The 15,335-nt window shown below is 39.6% G+C and overlaps 1 protein-coding gene across 2 annotated transcripts; it reads left to right on the forward strand.

The window, feature by feature from the left end:
- Positions 1-4,340: 4,340 nt before the first annotated feature.
- Positions 4,341-14,664, forward strand: zgc:92664 (uncharacterized protein LOC436695 homolog). 2 transcript variants are annotated; one of them, XM_026352305.1, is made up of 5 exons: positions 4,341-4,662; positions 5,419-5,513; positions 6,562-6,788; positions 11,021-11,128; positions 13,417-14,664. In XM_026352305.1, exons 1-5 carry the CDS (start codon positions 4,642-4,644, stop codon positions 13,479-13,481), a joined length of 516 nt encoding a protein of 171 aa, XP_026208090.1. In that variant the 5' UTR covers positions 4,341-4,641; the 3' UTR covers positions 13,482-14,664. The 2 variants fall into 2 exon arrangements, with proteins under 2 accessions (XP_026208090.1, XP_026208091.1); XM_026352306.1 differs by having other exon boundaries at positions 11,021-11,086.
- The last annotated feature ends 671 nt before the right edge of the window (positions 14,665-15,335 follow it).

Consider the following 15,335-nt stretch of genomic DNA (forward strand, 5'->3'; position numbering starts at 1 on the left):
TATTACTACTCATTAATAGAGGCAAATAAGAACAGCCCCAGGTTTCTTTTCAGCACTGTAGCCAGGCTGACAAATAGTCATAGCTCTGTCGAGCCTAGTATCCCCTTAACTCTTAGCAGCAATAATTTCATGAATTTCTTTACAAATAAAATCATAACTATTAGAGAAAATGGGTAGGGGTATGGATTGTACAACAGCTCTAGATTCATTTGTAAGACCACACTTGTACTTATACTTCTTCCTCCCCATAGATCATTCTGAATTAATTTCAGTAATTAATTCCTCTAAAACATCAACATGTCTCTTAGACCCCATCCTGAGTAGACTCCTCAAAGATGTTTTACCTTTGATCAGCATGCCTATATTAGATCAGACCAATCTATCCTTACGAAGGCTACGTACCACAGGCTTTGAAGGTCAAGCCCCTACTCAGAAAGCCTACTCTGGACTCAGGGGTTTTAGTGAATTATAGACCAATATCCAATCTGCCCTTTTTTTTCCAAAATTCTTGGAAAGGTAGTTTCTAAGCCATTATGTGACCACCTGCACAGCAATAACTTGTATGAAGATTTCTAGGATTTAGTGTACATCATAGTACAGAAACAGCACTGGTAAAGGTCACTAACGATCTTCTATTAGCAACAGACAATGGTGTACTCTCTATACTCGTCTTTTTTAGATCTTAGTGCTGCATTCGACACTATAGATCACAATATTTTATTACATAGATTGGAACATGTCATTGGGATCAAAGGAACAGCACTAGGGTGGTTTAAATCATATCTATCAGATAGATTTCACTTTGTACATGTTCATGATGAGTCTTCCATGCACAGCAAAGTTAGCTATGGAGTTCCACAGGGTTCTGTGCTTGGACCGATTTTTTTACTCTATATATGTCCCCCTTAGGCAATATTATTAGGAAACTCTATAAATTTCCATTGTTATACAGATGATATCTATGAAACCAGAAGAAATTTATCAATTAGTCAAACTTCAAGCATGCTTAAAAGACATAAAGGCCTGGATGTCCTCCAATTTTTCTTCTCCTAAATCCAGACAAGACAGAGGTTATTTTGTTTGGCCTAAAAATCTCAGAGACACTATATCTAATCACATTCTCACCCTTGATGACTTAGTATTGGCCTCAAGTAATACTGTAAGAAATCTTAGAGTTATCTTTGATCAGGATAACTCCTTTCCTTCATACATAAAATAAATCTCTAGAACTGCCTTTTTTCACCTGAGAAACATTATTAAAATTAGGAGCATCCTGTCCCAAAGTGATGCTGAAAAACTAGTCCATGCATTTGTTACTTCCAGACTGGACTATTGTAATTCATTATTAATAGGATGCCCCAATAACTCATTAAAAACCCATCAAGTTAATCTAAAATGCTGAAGCCAGAGTTCTGACTGGAATTAGCAAGAGAGATCATATTTCTCCTACGTTAGTTTCTCCCCAGTGGCTCCCTGTAAAATACAAAATTGAATTTAAAATTATTCTCCTCACATATAAAGCACTTAATAATCAAGCTCCATCTTATCCTAAGGACCTCATAGTTCCATATTTTCTAAGCAGAACTCTCCGTACTCAGGCTGCAGGTTTACTTGTGGTTCCTAGAGTTTCCAAATGTAGAATGGGAGGCAGAGCCTTTAGCTACCAAGCCCCTCTCCTGTGGAACCAGCTCCCAGTTCACGTTCAAGAGGCAGACACCCTCTCTACATTTAAGACTAGGCTTAAAACTTTCCTTTTTTATAAAGCCTATAGTTAGAGATAGATCACGTCACTCTAAACCATCTCTTAGTTATGCTGCTATAGGATAGTCTGCTGGGGGACCTTTACTGATACACTGAGCTCCTCTCTCCTATATCAATGCAAATGCCACCATTGCAAGTCATTAACTTTGTGTCTTCTCTCTCCTGTAGTTGTATTTTATCCTGTCTGTCTCCCTCTCTCTCTGTACTTTCCTGGAGGAATCCTCGACCTGGAGCTGTTATCTCATGAATCCAGTTGGCCTCCCCAGTGTTCTTGCTGTTTGTGGTTGTTTTTGTTGCCTGCTGTTCTTTTCTCTCTCCTCTTTCCACACACCCCAACTAGTCGAGGCTGATGGCTGCCCACCATTATCCTGGTTCTGCTGGAGGTTCCTTCCTCTAAAGGGAGTGTTTCCTCTCCACTGTTGGGTAATGCTTGCTCAAATTGGATTGTTAGGTTTTCTATATAATTAAAAAAAATTATACCTTATAATGTCTTAAACCTTACAAAGTGCCTTGAGATGACTTTTGTTATGATTTGGCGCTTTACAAATAAATTTAATTGAAATTGAAAGCAAAATGTTTTCAGTCTACATCAAAAATAAAAGAACTGGCCTCACTGTTCCAATACTTTTAGAGGGCAGTATATCTTTTCATGAAAAATGTGGTAATTCCTCTGTGTGTCAAAACTTTTAACAAGTAGTGTAGGAGCTGGATTGAACTCTGTCTATGAGACAGTATAATCACAAGGTCCACTTACAAAGCTTTACCAGATGTATTTTACTGAGTTGTCACCTGACCCAGGCATGAAACTCTCATTACTTGAAAACAGGTGGTTAGCTTGGAAGGGTCATCAGCCTGGATGGAATTCACCTTGAGGCGAGAACCAACTGCAATGGCACAACATCCACTGTTATTTCTTTACTTAAAAATTGTACCATGGGGATAGCTTTCTCTGATTCACTACCTTCTTTTTCAGAGGGGCAGTACCAGGTAATGTTTGGAGTGAGGTTGCAGTATTATCAACAAGATAGTCAACTTGTGCTAGAGTAAAGTTAGGATGACTGCCCTCCTCTGTGTTATTACATGGCTCTGAAATAAAAGATGGAATTGGTTCCTTAAATTTGTCAATAGCATTTTCAGATAAAGATCTACTGTAGTGAATCTTATTCTTAGCTGAAGTGAAGTTAAGTACTTTAAATTCAAATGTTATTAAAAATGGTCAGATAAAAGAGGGTTTTGGGGAAAAACTATTAAATGATCGATTTGAACACTGTTTGTCAGAACAAGATCAAGGCTGTGATTAAAACAGTGAGTGGGTTTATTTATTTTTTATTTTTTAGGTATAACCAATGGGGTCTAATGCAGTAAATGCAGTTTTGAGGCAGTTATCATCAGCATCTAAATGGATATAAAAGTCTCCCACTTTAATGACTTTATCTGAACTAAGAACTAAATCAGATGTAAAATCTGAGAATTCAGTTAAAAACGGTACACAATAACAAACAGGACTGTTTTTTTTACTTTTCCAGTTTGGATCAGAGAGGCTAAGAGTGAGGCTGTTAAATGAATTAAAACTATGCTTAGGACTGGGGTTGATTAAAGAAAGATTACTGCTACTACTCCACCCCGACCTGTGCTTCTGGGAACATGATAATTAATTTGACTTGGGGGGGTTGAATCATTCAGATGGACATATCATATATCATCCTGCTGCAGCCAGGTTTCAGTAATAATGAATTTCAACAGTCTAGTCTCGAAGTAACAAATGCAAGGACTAGCTTTGTATAATAATAATATAATATAATAATTTGTCTCAGCTTCTATGTCTTTAATCTTTCAAAAACTCCAATGTGTTGCAAATATTATAAAATTCATGTGAGTTCACGTCTTCAGTCACATGACTTTTCTCCTAATGGCCATGATTGATGTTATGCAGCGTTCACTGACTATAGGATTTAAATCTTTGCCCGTTTGTTAACCATAAAATGATAAAATTCTTTTTTTTTTTTTTTTTGATGTTTGGTGCTCACAAAGTTGCTAGTTGTGACCTCAAGCTTTTTTCTTGTCCTACATGATGAGATGTTTTGCATCAGATTTAACTACTATTAACTAGAAAAAACGTAACACAAAGTAATCTCCACATTATGGTGATTACATAATTTCCTTCAACAGCCAAAAGCTGCACATGTAGCTCAGATATTTATTCCTTGTACTGTATCTGTGGTAGAACTTAAAGTACTGCTATAATTTCTGTAAACCACCAGGTGTCCCTGTGCAACGTGCCGTGTTTGCAGTTTGTGACAAATTAAAAGAATGTCTCATAGCCAGCAAAGGATGCTGATTTCTAAATAATCTTGAAGTACTTGTACTTGAAGTAATTTGCCCACTCCATCCTATGTTTTTATTTTAAATTAATGCACATTATTCCATTATCAATATGATTATTAATTGTGTAAAACACTAGATTTTATTCACATTCATATATCAATGGCTGTATATGTCAGTGTCTGACACAAATCCTATTGTAAGGTGAACAAAGGCCTATCAAGCACAAGGGCCCCAAACGTATATATGAAGTCGAAGATTACGAGGATCACTTAAAGGCAGCAGCAGCAGGAGCAGCCTTACGTTGTACATACACTTGGCGAAAAGAGCTGCCTCTCTCTTGTGCGGACAAAATTTACTCGTAGATAAACCTTTTATCCAAATGGTGATTTAGCCTTCGAGACTAAAAGCGGTGGAACAGAACAACAGAATTCCATGCCGAACAAGGCCACCGAGCTGCAGTGTTAGCATCGTAACAGCTCTTCCGTCCACTTGAAAGGATCATTGAGTCCTACATGTGCATTATATGTCTTGTGTGACACCTTAGAGATCAGCAAAATGACATCAGCTTCTACTAAAGTAAGTTATTTATATACCTCACTTAAAGGTACTGTAGCCAGAAGCCTCTTGTATCTACAAAAAAGCACGAAAGTGTAACGTTTTACTTCCCGCAGCTGCTCGCGAGAGTCATGCAGTATATCTGGGAATTTACGGTAGTCACTGTAGTAAATATTGAGGGAGGGGTTTAGGAAAGTCGGAGAATTCAGATATTTCGTTTGGAAAGCTTACTACTACTTTACTGAACCAATGTTGTACGATAATTGTAAAATCTAACCATCTTTGAAAATGTTGCCCATTTGTCAGAAAGCTTCTATTATATGTATTAAAATATATTAACTCCCTGGTAGCATGTTTTTCTGTATTGGGTCCTCCTTTTTTTTTTTTTAACATGAACGTGGTTTTCCCGTTTAGAAGTGAAGGAGCTTCAATGGTCTGAGAGAGCCCGGATTCAACCCTGTTCAACATTTACGCGATGAATTGAATCACACACTGTCGCCGAGGCCTACATAATTGTTGCATTAATGCTCTTGGGCATCTAATGGGAAGTCGCTGTTTCAGCAGCACGTTAATGCCAACAGTGCCAGAATTGCAGAAATGGCCACATCTCATGTAGTATTCATCTCCATCCCTATATAATTATTCATACATTTCCTTTTTTTTAGTATATGTACAGCCAGTGTAAAAGTTAAACTAACACAAGGCTTGTGCAGTGAAAATTTTTACTAATTTGTGTGTGTGTGTATGTGTGTGGGTGTGTGTCTGTTTGTGTTGCAGGTTGGGGAAATCTTCTCTGCTGCTGGAGCTGCTTTCACCAAACTAGGAGAGCTCACCATGCAGCTTCATCCAGTGGCAGACTCCAGCCCTGCAGGGTAACATACACATACATGCAAATGCTCAAACTAATAAACATTTCAGGTGTTGGGATGTTCTGTACAGTGGCTGTATTTAAGGATGCTGTCATCAACTCAGACAGAGATGTCACCAACATATTAAAGAATGAGTTTAGTGCAAATACAGAATTTTAAAACCTCACTGAACAGGAAAAAATGTCAATTGTCAATTCACTGATGTATTCTCTGTAATGAGAGCAGTTAACAAGCATGGACACCCTATTTACACAAGACAATGAAAGCAGGTTTCCAAAGGGCTACAAAACTATTAACCCTGACAGTTAAAGATAACTTAAACTCCATTTTATAACTCCTAAAATTGATCAATATACATAAAATATATATGTAGTGTCCTTCCTTACATCATCTTTTCACTTGAATGTACAGTGCCTATAAAAAGTATTTACCCCCTTTTATTGACATATAAATCAATCACGGTCAATAAATCTGACATGGAAATTTCAGAAAAATACCTCATTAATGTCAAAGTAATGTAATGTCAATTAAATAAAAATATGTAAGGTGAAATCAATGTTTTCATTTATATTCACCCCCTTTAAATTGACGTAATCCAACAGATGTCCAAATATTTGGTGCTAGTAGTCCCACAGTTAGTGAAATGGGATCAGCTGAGTGCAGTGAATGTGTCTCAAGTGATTCAGTGAACTCCATCAGAAAGAAATGGAAGGACTATGGCACGTCTGTAGATTGTAGATGGACTTGAAAAGGGCTCTTTTCACCCGATTCCCAAGCAACCTGGCAGAGCTTGAGCAGTTTTGCAAAGAAGAATGGCATAAAATTTCAGTGTGCAGATGTGCAAGCCCAATTGAGACCTATCCACACAGATTCCATGCTGTCACAGAAGGCTGAGAGTATGTGTAGCCTAGTTTAGCAAATAGGCTACTGCAAGAGCCACACAGTCAATGTTTTTCCAAATGTAGATAGAATCCTCAGTCATGTGAAAGTTACAAATAATCTAGTATAATTCAAATAAATAAAACTAGTTCTGTTCTCATCTTCCCTCCAGTGGTCAGACAAAGAGTACAGTGAAGAGAAAACTGTATGAAGAAGGAGCTCTGCCCACTTCCTCTGATGGGCCTAAAAAAGTCATCAAGAAAGCCACAGCTACAGTCACCATAGCAACACAGGGTACTCCAACCATCATCACTGTGCCCACAGCTCAAGTTACAGTGACATCAGGAATACAGGCTCCTGCCTCCAGTCAGCTCCCACTGAAAAAACAGAAGACTGCAGGTGAGTCCACTTTACATCAATGTCATAGATTTTATATATATTCATATTTATTATATTATATATAATAAATAAATAAATAAAATGGGTAAGAACCAGTCTCTCCAGGACCTTCATAATATGTGAGGTGAGGGCAACTGGTCTGTAATCTTTTAGAGCAGAAGGAGATGACAATTTAGGAACTGGCGTCAGACATGATGTCTCTAGTCTCAGGCTCAGGTTGAAGAGGTGCTGTAGAATCCCAGAGAGCTGCTCTGGGGCTGACACCATCAGGTCCTGCTGCCTTATTCTGGTTCAGCCTCTCCAGCTGCCTCTTCACCTGCCTGCTGGTCACTGATAGATGGGTAGGGGAGGGGGGTGACAGTGGGATAATTTCGTCTGGGAGAGTTCCAGTGACGGGTGTGATTTTATGACCGTCTCTAATATTCATTGTAGGATGGGTGTGGGGGGGCAGCAGCGGAGACAGTGTTCTGTCTGTGAGTCTGGAGGAGGAGGAGGAGGAGGAGGAGGGTGCAGCAGAGTGTCTGGAGGTGGAGGAGGGGGAGAGGGAGGGCGGTAGTGCTGTAAACCTGTTGAAAAAATGGTTCAACTCGTTGGCTTGACCAGGTTCCCTTCCACCTGGTTCCCCTTCTTCTTGAAGCCAGTGATCTTCTTCATTCCCTACCACACGTTTCTGCTCGAGTTGGTTCTCCAGCTTCCTTCTGTAAGCGTCCTTACTCTGCCTCAGACTCACCCTCAGCTCTCTCTGCACAGACTTCACCTGGTCCTTGTCTCCCTCCAAAAAGGCCTTCTTCTTCCTGTTCAGCAGCTCCTTTAAGTTGCTGGTGATCCAGTGCTTGTTGTTAGAGAAGCACCTCACTGTCCTGGTTGGGATGATGTTGTCCACACAGAAGTTAGTGTACTCTGTGACGCTGTCTGTCATGGAATTGATGTCCTCTCCATGTTTGTCACAGAAAACATTCCAGTCTGTGGCTTCAAAGCACCCTTGCAGAGTATCAGTAGCTTCCTAGGGGTGGCAATAGGTAGAGCAGTCAACAGCTCTAGCAGTCAACTGCTCTACCTATTGAGCCACAGCCACAGCCATTGGCAGTTGACTGCCAATCACAGAATTGGTGGTTCGATTCCCGGCTGCCACGTCAAGTTACTGAACCCCAAGAGTCAGGTCAGCTGCATAGCAGCTCTGCCATCGGTGTGTGAATGTGTGTCCTGCTTGTGCGTGTGCAGTGTGACACAGTGTAAAGCTCTTTGAGTACCAGCTAGGTAAAAAAGCGCTATATAAGTGCAGACTATTTACCATTCCTGAGTCACTGTCTGCTTCTGAACAATGGGAGTGTAGACAGGGGTGAGGAGCACCAGGTTGTGGTCGGATCTGCCTAAGGGAGGGACGCAGGCTTACAGCTAAGAGTTCAATGTCTGGGGTACAAAGACGTTCCTTTACAGTAACATGTCCGTGGTTACACCACCTGTTACTCACAAGCACTGCAATTCCCCCTCCTCTCCTCTTACCGCTACTCCTGCAGTCTCTGTGCGCCTGCAGAGTCTTGAAGCCGCTGATGGTGCAGGTGGTGTCCGGAATATGTTCCTGCAGCCAGGTCTCTGTAAAACACATAATGCTGCACTCACAATATTCCCGCTGGCTTGAAGTCAGCGCACCGAGCTCGTCCATCTTATTTACCAGGGACCTCCTTACATTTCCTGTGACCACAAAAGGTAGAGAAGGTCTTCTCTTCAACTCTTTCTTTTTGAGTCCCGCTCTGCATCCCCGTCGCCTTCTCCTTCCGCCACGGGGATCAGGGGCCCTTCTCCCAGTGAGTGTTGGGAGAGTGCGATCAGCTGATCTCTGGTGTAAACAATGCATCTGCTCCTGGTCACATCCATTGTTATTCCCCGTCAATACATAGAGTGTTTGAAAAGTCATGAAAAAATGGGGAAAAATCATGAGTAAGCCATATCCAACGTTAAGTAAGTTGTTTAAAAGGAGAGTATAAAGAGAATAGTAAGTAACGGAAAAAAACGCACAAAAGAACTACAAATTACAATCTGACGGGAGCTTCTGCAACAGGCAGCCACCTGAGGCGGTGCTATCTTGCCTTCTCTGTCAGAGTGCTAAGTAACACACACCTATCACAAATAAAATTAATGCTAACGATGGAGGAAGACTGTCTAAACATCCTGCACTCCACACACTGAAAAAGCTGAATATTAGCCATTTTAGCGTACCTGAGTTGGAGTTATGTTGTGTAGGGTTCAAAATTCCGCTGTTGTTCTAAGACAAAGAAACTTGCGCGTCCTCCAAGAAGCGGAAACGGAAGTGAGGTATAGCCCATACGTCATCACATCTTAACCCATCAGCAGGACCAGTGTCTGCTCCTTTGTGCAAGGAGGAACATAATAAGCATTGCAACCAAAGCCCTATAAAATTACCTTCAGCAAGCCAATGTTTCTGACTAATCCAAAACAGACTTCACAGATGATAGCAACTTCAGGGGAAAGGATCTCGAGAAGCAGTGGAGAACATTATGCTGCTTGTAACACTGTTTAGCATGACCAGTTTGGTGGTGAGTCATTGATCTGAGTGGTCTGAGGAGGCATATCCATGAAGAGATGCACAGACCTCTACAGGCTAGACAGCGGCACCCTGAGTGCCATTAGGTATTTTGATAAAATTCTTGGACCCACGCTGGTGCAGTGGTTCATGGGTTCCTTCTGGTGCATGACAATGTCCTGCCTCATGTGGCAAGAGTATTCAGGCAGTTCCAGGAGCATTAAATAATTGATACCATTGACTGGCCCTCATGCTCACCTAAATCCAATTGACACAACACCTTTTGGGAATTTATTGTCGGTCCATTAAACGCCACCAGGATGCACCTAAGACTGTACAGAAGCTCAGTGATGCCCTGGTCCAAATCTGGGAGGAGATACCCCAGACACTGTTCAAGCATGTGAGGGCCATACAAATTACTGAGTACCACTTTGAGTTGCTTTAATAAAATTTCAGGATAATGGACTAACCTGCAGCAAAGTATAAACATCATCATTATTTTTTCCCCACTAAGATGTGATGTGTTTTCAAAGTGGGTCTTGAATTTTTTTGAGCAGTATATTCAGACTGTCAACACTGTGTGTGTTTATGCATTTATGTTGGCATATTGAACATAGCAGAAGTAGGCTCTTTAGTGTCACTGATTCTGTATTTAGCATTATGGTCACTTCGGTGTGTCGGCCAGAACACCACTTTAGGCCAGATTTCCCGAGTATGAAATAAGGAGCTTAAAGTTGCTGTTTAATTCCTCAGTTATGATTGTGTGCTTTGTACAAATGAATGATAACTAAACATATGACACATATAAAGTGATTTGCATAACATTACAAACCTAACATAACCAGTACACAGAATTGAAGGACGGAACCATGTTACTGTACACACAGTAATAGCTCAAAGCTTACACTTGCATTCATTTCCTCCTTAAAAGGAACAGTGATTTATAACATTTCTAGTTATTTCCAATGGTATTTTCAACTGTACTGCTGCAATGTTAAGTTAAGGTAACCCTTAATGGATGTAGACTATTTCCTGTCCTCTATACAAAGTAAAATGGTAAACGGGCAGAGTGCTCTTATTGTGAAGTTGAGTGAATTGAGTGATTTCAGTTGAATTAAGAACGCCTGTATAGCGGCAGGTAACAATTGTGGCGCTATCCACTTTGTATTGTGCATTAAACAACCATGAAAACACCACATGTCATATACAAAGGCACTAATAACCCTAATAGAAAGTTAAAAACATATTAAAGGCATGACAGAGATTAAAGTTAAACCAAAGCAAACTGAGTGGTATCAATTGACAAACATGAAAGTAACTGACATAGCTAGGGCATGACTTACATCATTCAAACTATTATTACAACAACTTACATTTCATCACACATGACTGTATCAACATAAAACAGTTATAGGGAAATAAAACAAGTCATGCTTACTCATCACTCACGCATCCAATAGGAATTACGATACCACTGCACTATTGACATGTCTACAGTTGGTTTTGTTTTTTCTCTTTTAACAGCAAAGCAATAAAGTTCAGTCAGAGTCATGAACATTTTAGAGATAGGCCCTGTCTAATACTGCATATATTATTTAAATGCTCTTTTGTTACAGCATAAGCTTCTTGTTTGATTTTTCCCTGTGTTGAAATATTACTATAAATTTTCATCTGTCTGATGTATTTGCAGATGTGACCCTCAGTGCTCTGAATGACTCAGACGTCAACAGTGATCTTGTGGACATTGAGGAACTGGGTGAGGGATCTAACTCCAAAAAATTGAACAACTTTGATCAAGGTGAAAAAAACCTGAAACACACACACTGTTGAGTTTGAAGGAATTGGGAGTAGGCCATCCATAGCAACCCCAGGGTGAGAGGTTTGATTCCCAATATATATATATATATATATATATATATATATATATATATATATATATATATATATATATATATATATATATATATATATATAAAAAAAAATAATAAGCTGGCCAAAAGAGGAGATGGAAGCCACTGACATCAAGACAAGGAAGCTCCTTACAAAACGGAGGGCTTCACCCCGAATTCATCAGATCAAGTCAAGTCACAAAAATAGAAAAACACAGTCTGCTTTAAATAATACTACACAAACATTATATGTTTTCATGTTTTTATTGAACAGAACATGTAAACATTCACAGTGCAGGGTTGAAAAAATATGTGAACCCCTAGCCTAATGCCTTCAAGAGCTAATTGGAGCCAGGGGTGAGCCAACCTTGAGTCCAATCAGTGTGATGATATTGGATGTGTTGCTGCAAGCTGTCCTGCCCTTTAAAAACACACACCAGTTTTGGGTTTACTGGTTTCAAGAAGCACTGCCTGATGTGAACCATGCCTCGCAGAAAAGAGCTCTCAGAAGACCTACGATCAAGAATTGTTGACTTGCATGAAGCTGGAAAGGGTTACAAAATTATCTCCAAAAGCCTTGATGTTCATGTGTCCACAGTAAGACAGACTGTCTACAAATGGAGAAAGTTCACTACTGTTGCTACTCTCCCTAGGTGTGGTCGTCCTGTAAATATGACTGCAAGAGCACAGCACAGTGCAGAATGCTGAATGAGGTAAAGAAGAATCCTTTGTGGGGTAGCAGTAGCTCAGGGGGGTAGAGCAGTTGCCTACAAACCCCAGGGTGAGAGGTTCGATTCCCAGTTCCTCCTGGACACCGAAACCCTGTAGTAGTGCCGACTCAGTCTGGCAGCTGTCCAAAACGAATTTCCCCAAAGGGGATCAATAAAGTATACATTATTATTATTTGAGTGTCAGCTAAAGACTTAGAGAAATCTCTGGCACATGCTAACATTTTTGTTGACACATCTACAATAAGGAAGACATCAAACAAGATTGAAGTACATGGGAGGACACCATGGAGGAAGCCATCGCTGTCCAAAAAAAATACTGCAGCACGTTTGAAGTTTGCAAAAGAGCACCTGGATGGCAAAATATTCTGTGGACAGATGAAACCAAAATTCTGTTGTTTGGAAAAAACACACAACACTATGTGTGGAGAGAAAAAAAGGCACAGAACACCAACATCAAAACCTCATTCCCACTGTAAAACATGGCAGAGCAGCTTTGCTGCCTCAGGGCCTGGACAGATTTTTGTCATTGATGAAAAAATGAATTCCAGAGTTTATCAAGACATTTATATAGCTTCAACAGAACAAAATACACCTTCTGGAGTGGCCCAGTCAGAGTCCTGACCTCAACCCGATTGAAATGCTGTGGCATCACCTTAAGAGAGTGATTCACACCAGACATCCCAAGAATATTGCTACACTGAAACAGTTTTGTGAAGAGGAGTGGTCCAAAATTACTCCAGATGATTGTGCAGGTCTGATCTGCAACTACAGCAAACGTTTGGTTGAGGTTATTGCTGGCAAAGGAGGGTCAACCATGTTCAATAAAAACATGAAAACATATAATGTTTGTGTAGTATTATTTTAAGCAGACTGTGTTTTGTTGTATTTTTGTGACTTGACTTGATCTGATGAGGATCGGAGCACATTTTATGACAAATTAATGCAGAAAACAATGAAATTCCAAAAGGCTCACAAAGTTTTTCCTGCCACTGTATATATGTATAAATTGTAATTACTGTAAATGCACTTATATACTGTAGCACTTTCTACTGTATAGATAGTCAAAGGGCTTTACACTGCTTCTGATTCTGAAATTGATTGAGTCACGTTTTTTCTAAACATACTAACCTTTGTGTGTGCATGCATAGTTGTCCGTGCCATAGAGCTCAGTTGCTGTCCAAAAACTACTAAGAACAGTGACCCACATTAATGACTTTGGCTGAAAGTTTTTTTTAATACCACAAATAGTGGTAATGTGGAAATACTAGGGACCTGTGATCTGTCCAGGCAGTACCTTTCCTCTTGCCTAATGACTGCTGGAATTGGCTTCAGCACCCCCACGGCCCTTAACAGAATGTGTAGCAAAGACAGTGGATAGATAGAAGTACTCAACAGCAGACATAGATTAAAACACAGAAAAACTCTGACCTGTTATTTAATTAAGTGTTTTTTGTGTGTCTCCATAGATAACCTGAACCTGGACTCCAGCCTAATCATGAATCCAAGTGACCTTCCTTTACTTTCTCGTTGATCTATCACATCCGGTGGATTTCTTTTAACAAAATGGGCAAAACAATGAAAATCTTTTGAAATAAACTACTTCTCTTTTGAGTCAGGTAATACTGAAAGTAATAATAGCAGTTTTGAATATTGTGTTGTAGAACTTTTATCAGTACAATGCATTCCACTACTATTAGAAATGTGTTTGGATCCTTTTACTGTCAGACTCTTTTTTTGTTTTAGAAACTAATCCCACAGTAGGGAAATTGTATTGTGGACAGGCTACCCCTTTGAGGTGCCAAGGGTTGCCAAGGGTCAGTGTCGTGTCCAAGGACACTTCGACAAGTAGTTCGGAGACACCAGGAATCTAATCACCAACCTTGGGTTTTGAAGACCGCTCTACCACCGCACCTTCTCCCTGTTCATTGACATTCACTCTGTGTGAAAATCCTAAGAAATCCTATCATGATCATGAATTAATGAGGGTGTTCCTTAAAAACGAAATCAAAAAAGAAAATAGAGTGAAACAGAAGAACTTTGAACTCTGTCTAAAAGTTCGACATTGACATGATGCAGATATTTGTCATAACAATGTAATACAATTTTATTGTTACTTTTATCACTTTTATCTTTGAGTTTACCACTGCCCCCTATGGAGGTCAGCAGACTGCTTAATGTAATTCCAATGACTTTACTACTAACTTTAACCATTCAATTTAATGAACTTTTCTATTTAACGCTGAGCGAGCCAAACCAACAGATAAAAGAAAAAGTAAGAACAGACTGAAAAGACATTGACTTTTCTTGCACAGTATGTATTTGGTTCAAAAGACAGTTTATTACCAATTATGGTGCCCCGGTGTTTAAAGGACTCAATTGTTTCTATAGCCTAGCCATTTACTACAGTGCTGACTCGACCTGGTACATTACGCCTAAAAATAAATACACATATCCTTAGTTTTAGTTACATTCAACTCAAGGAAGGATTCCAAGCACCATTTTTAAAAATTCAACCATCAGAGGACCATGAAATGACTCGTTGTTATTCAGCAGACTGACTATCACTGTGTCATCTGCAAACTTCAAGATATGACAATTTTTAACTGCTGATACTGTGGATATGATGTAAAAGAAACGAGAGAGAACACAGCTCTGTGGTGAATCTGTTAATAGTGGAAAATTATCCAATATTAAATATATGTATGGGAAAAGTACCTGTGCCTTCAGTTGGATGTCCTTTTGTAGTAATAACTTGTTCTTTAGACCATTCGTTCTCACAGAGCAACTACAGCTCGGGCTTGAGCTTGTCATTCATACCTAGATGTTCTACTTTTTGTTTCCCCTTCCTTCCTGTGATGCACACCACTGTTTAATGTTCTCCTGATGGTGGACTTGTTAACAATGATATTAGCAGCTGCAAGAGAGTGGCTTATGTGTGTGTGATTATCAGTGTGATAACTGTTGGTTGACCACTTCTGAATTCAAATTAAATTAAAGTTTATTTATATAGTGCAAAATAACAACAGAATCATCACAAGGCACTTCACATAATAGGGTCAGAACCTTATAATTTTTTACAGAGAGAACCCCCAGAAGTTAAAAGAATCAGTCCAAGCACAGAATCCTGAGGAACTCCATACCTTTTGTGTGCACAGAAGACTCAGCCTTAACAAGAACAACATCTATCTGATAGATAACCAGCCAAGTGCCTTTAATCCAAATGACATGCTCCAGTCTATGTAATAAAATGTTGTGATAGTGTCAATTGTCACACTAAGATCAGTAGTATAGAGAGAAGTCAGTTGTCTGATGCTAAGAGAAGATAAAACTGTGTTTTCTGTACTATGATGTTCTTTAAATCCTGACTGGAAATCTGAATACTTGT

The sequence above is a fragment of the Anabas testudineus genome, chromosome 18 (assembly GCF_900324465.2).
Source record: "Anabas testudineus chromosome 18, fAnaTes1.2, whole genome shotgun sequence".
In the NCBI taxonomy this organism is placed as follows: Eukaryota; Metazoa; Chordata; class Actinopteri; order Anabantiformes; family Anabantidae; genus Anabas; species Anabas testudineus.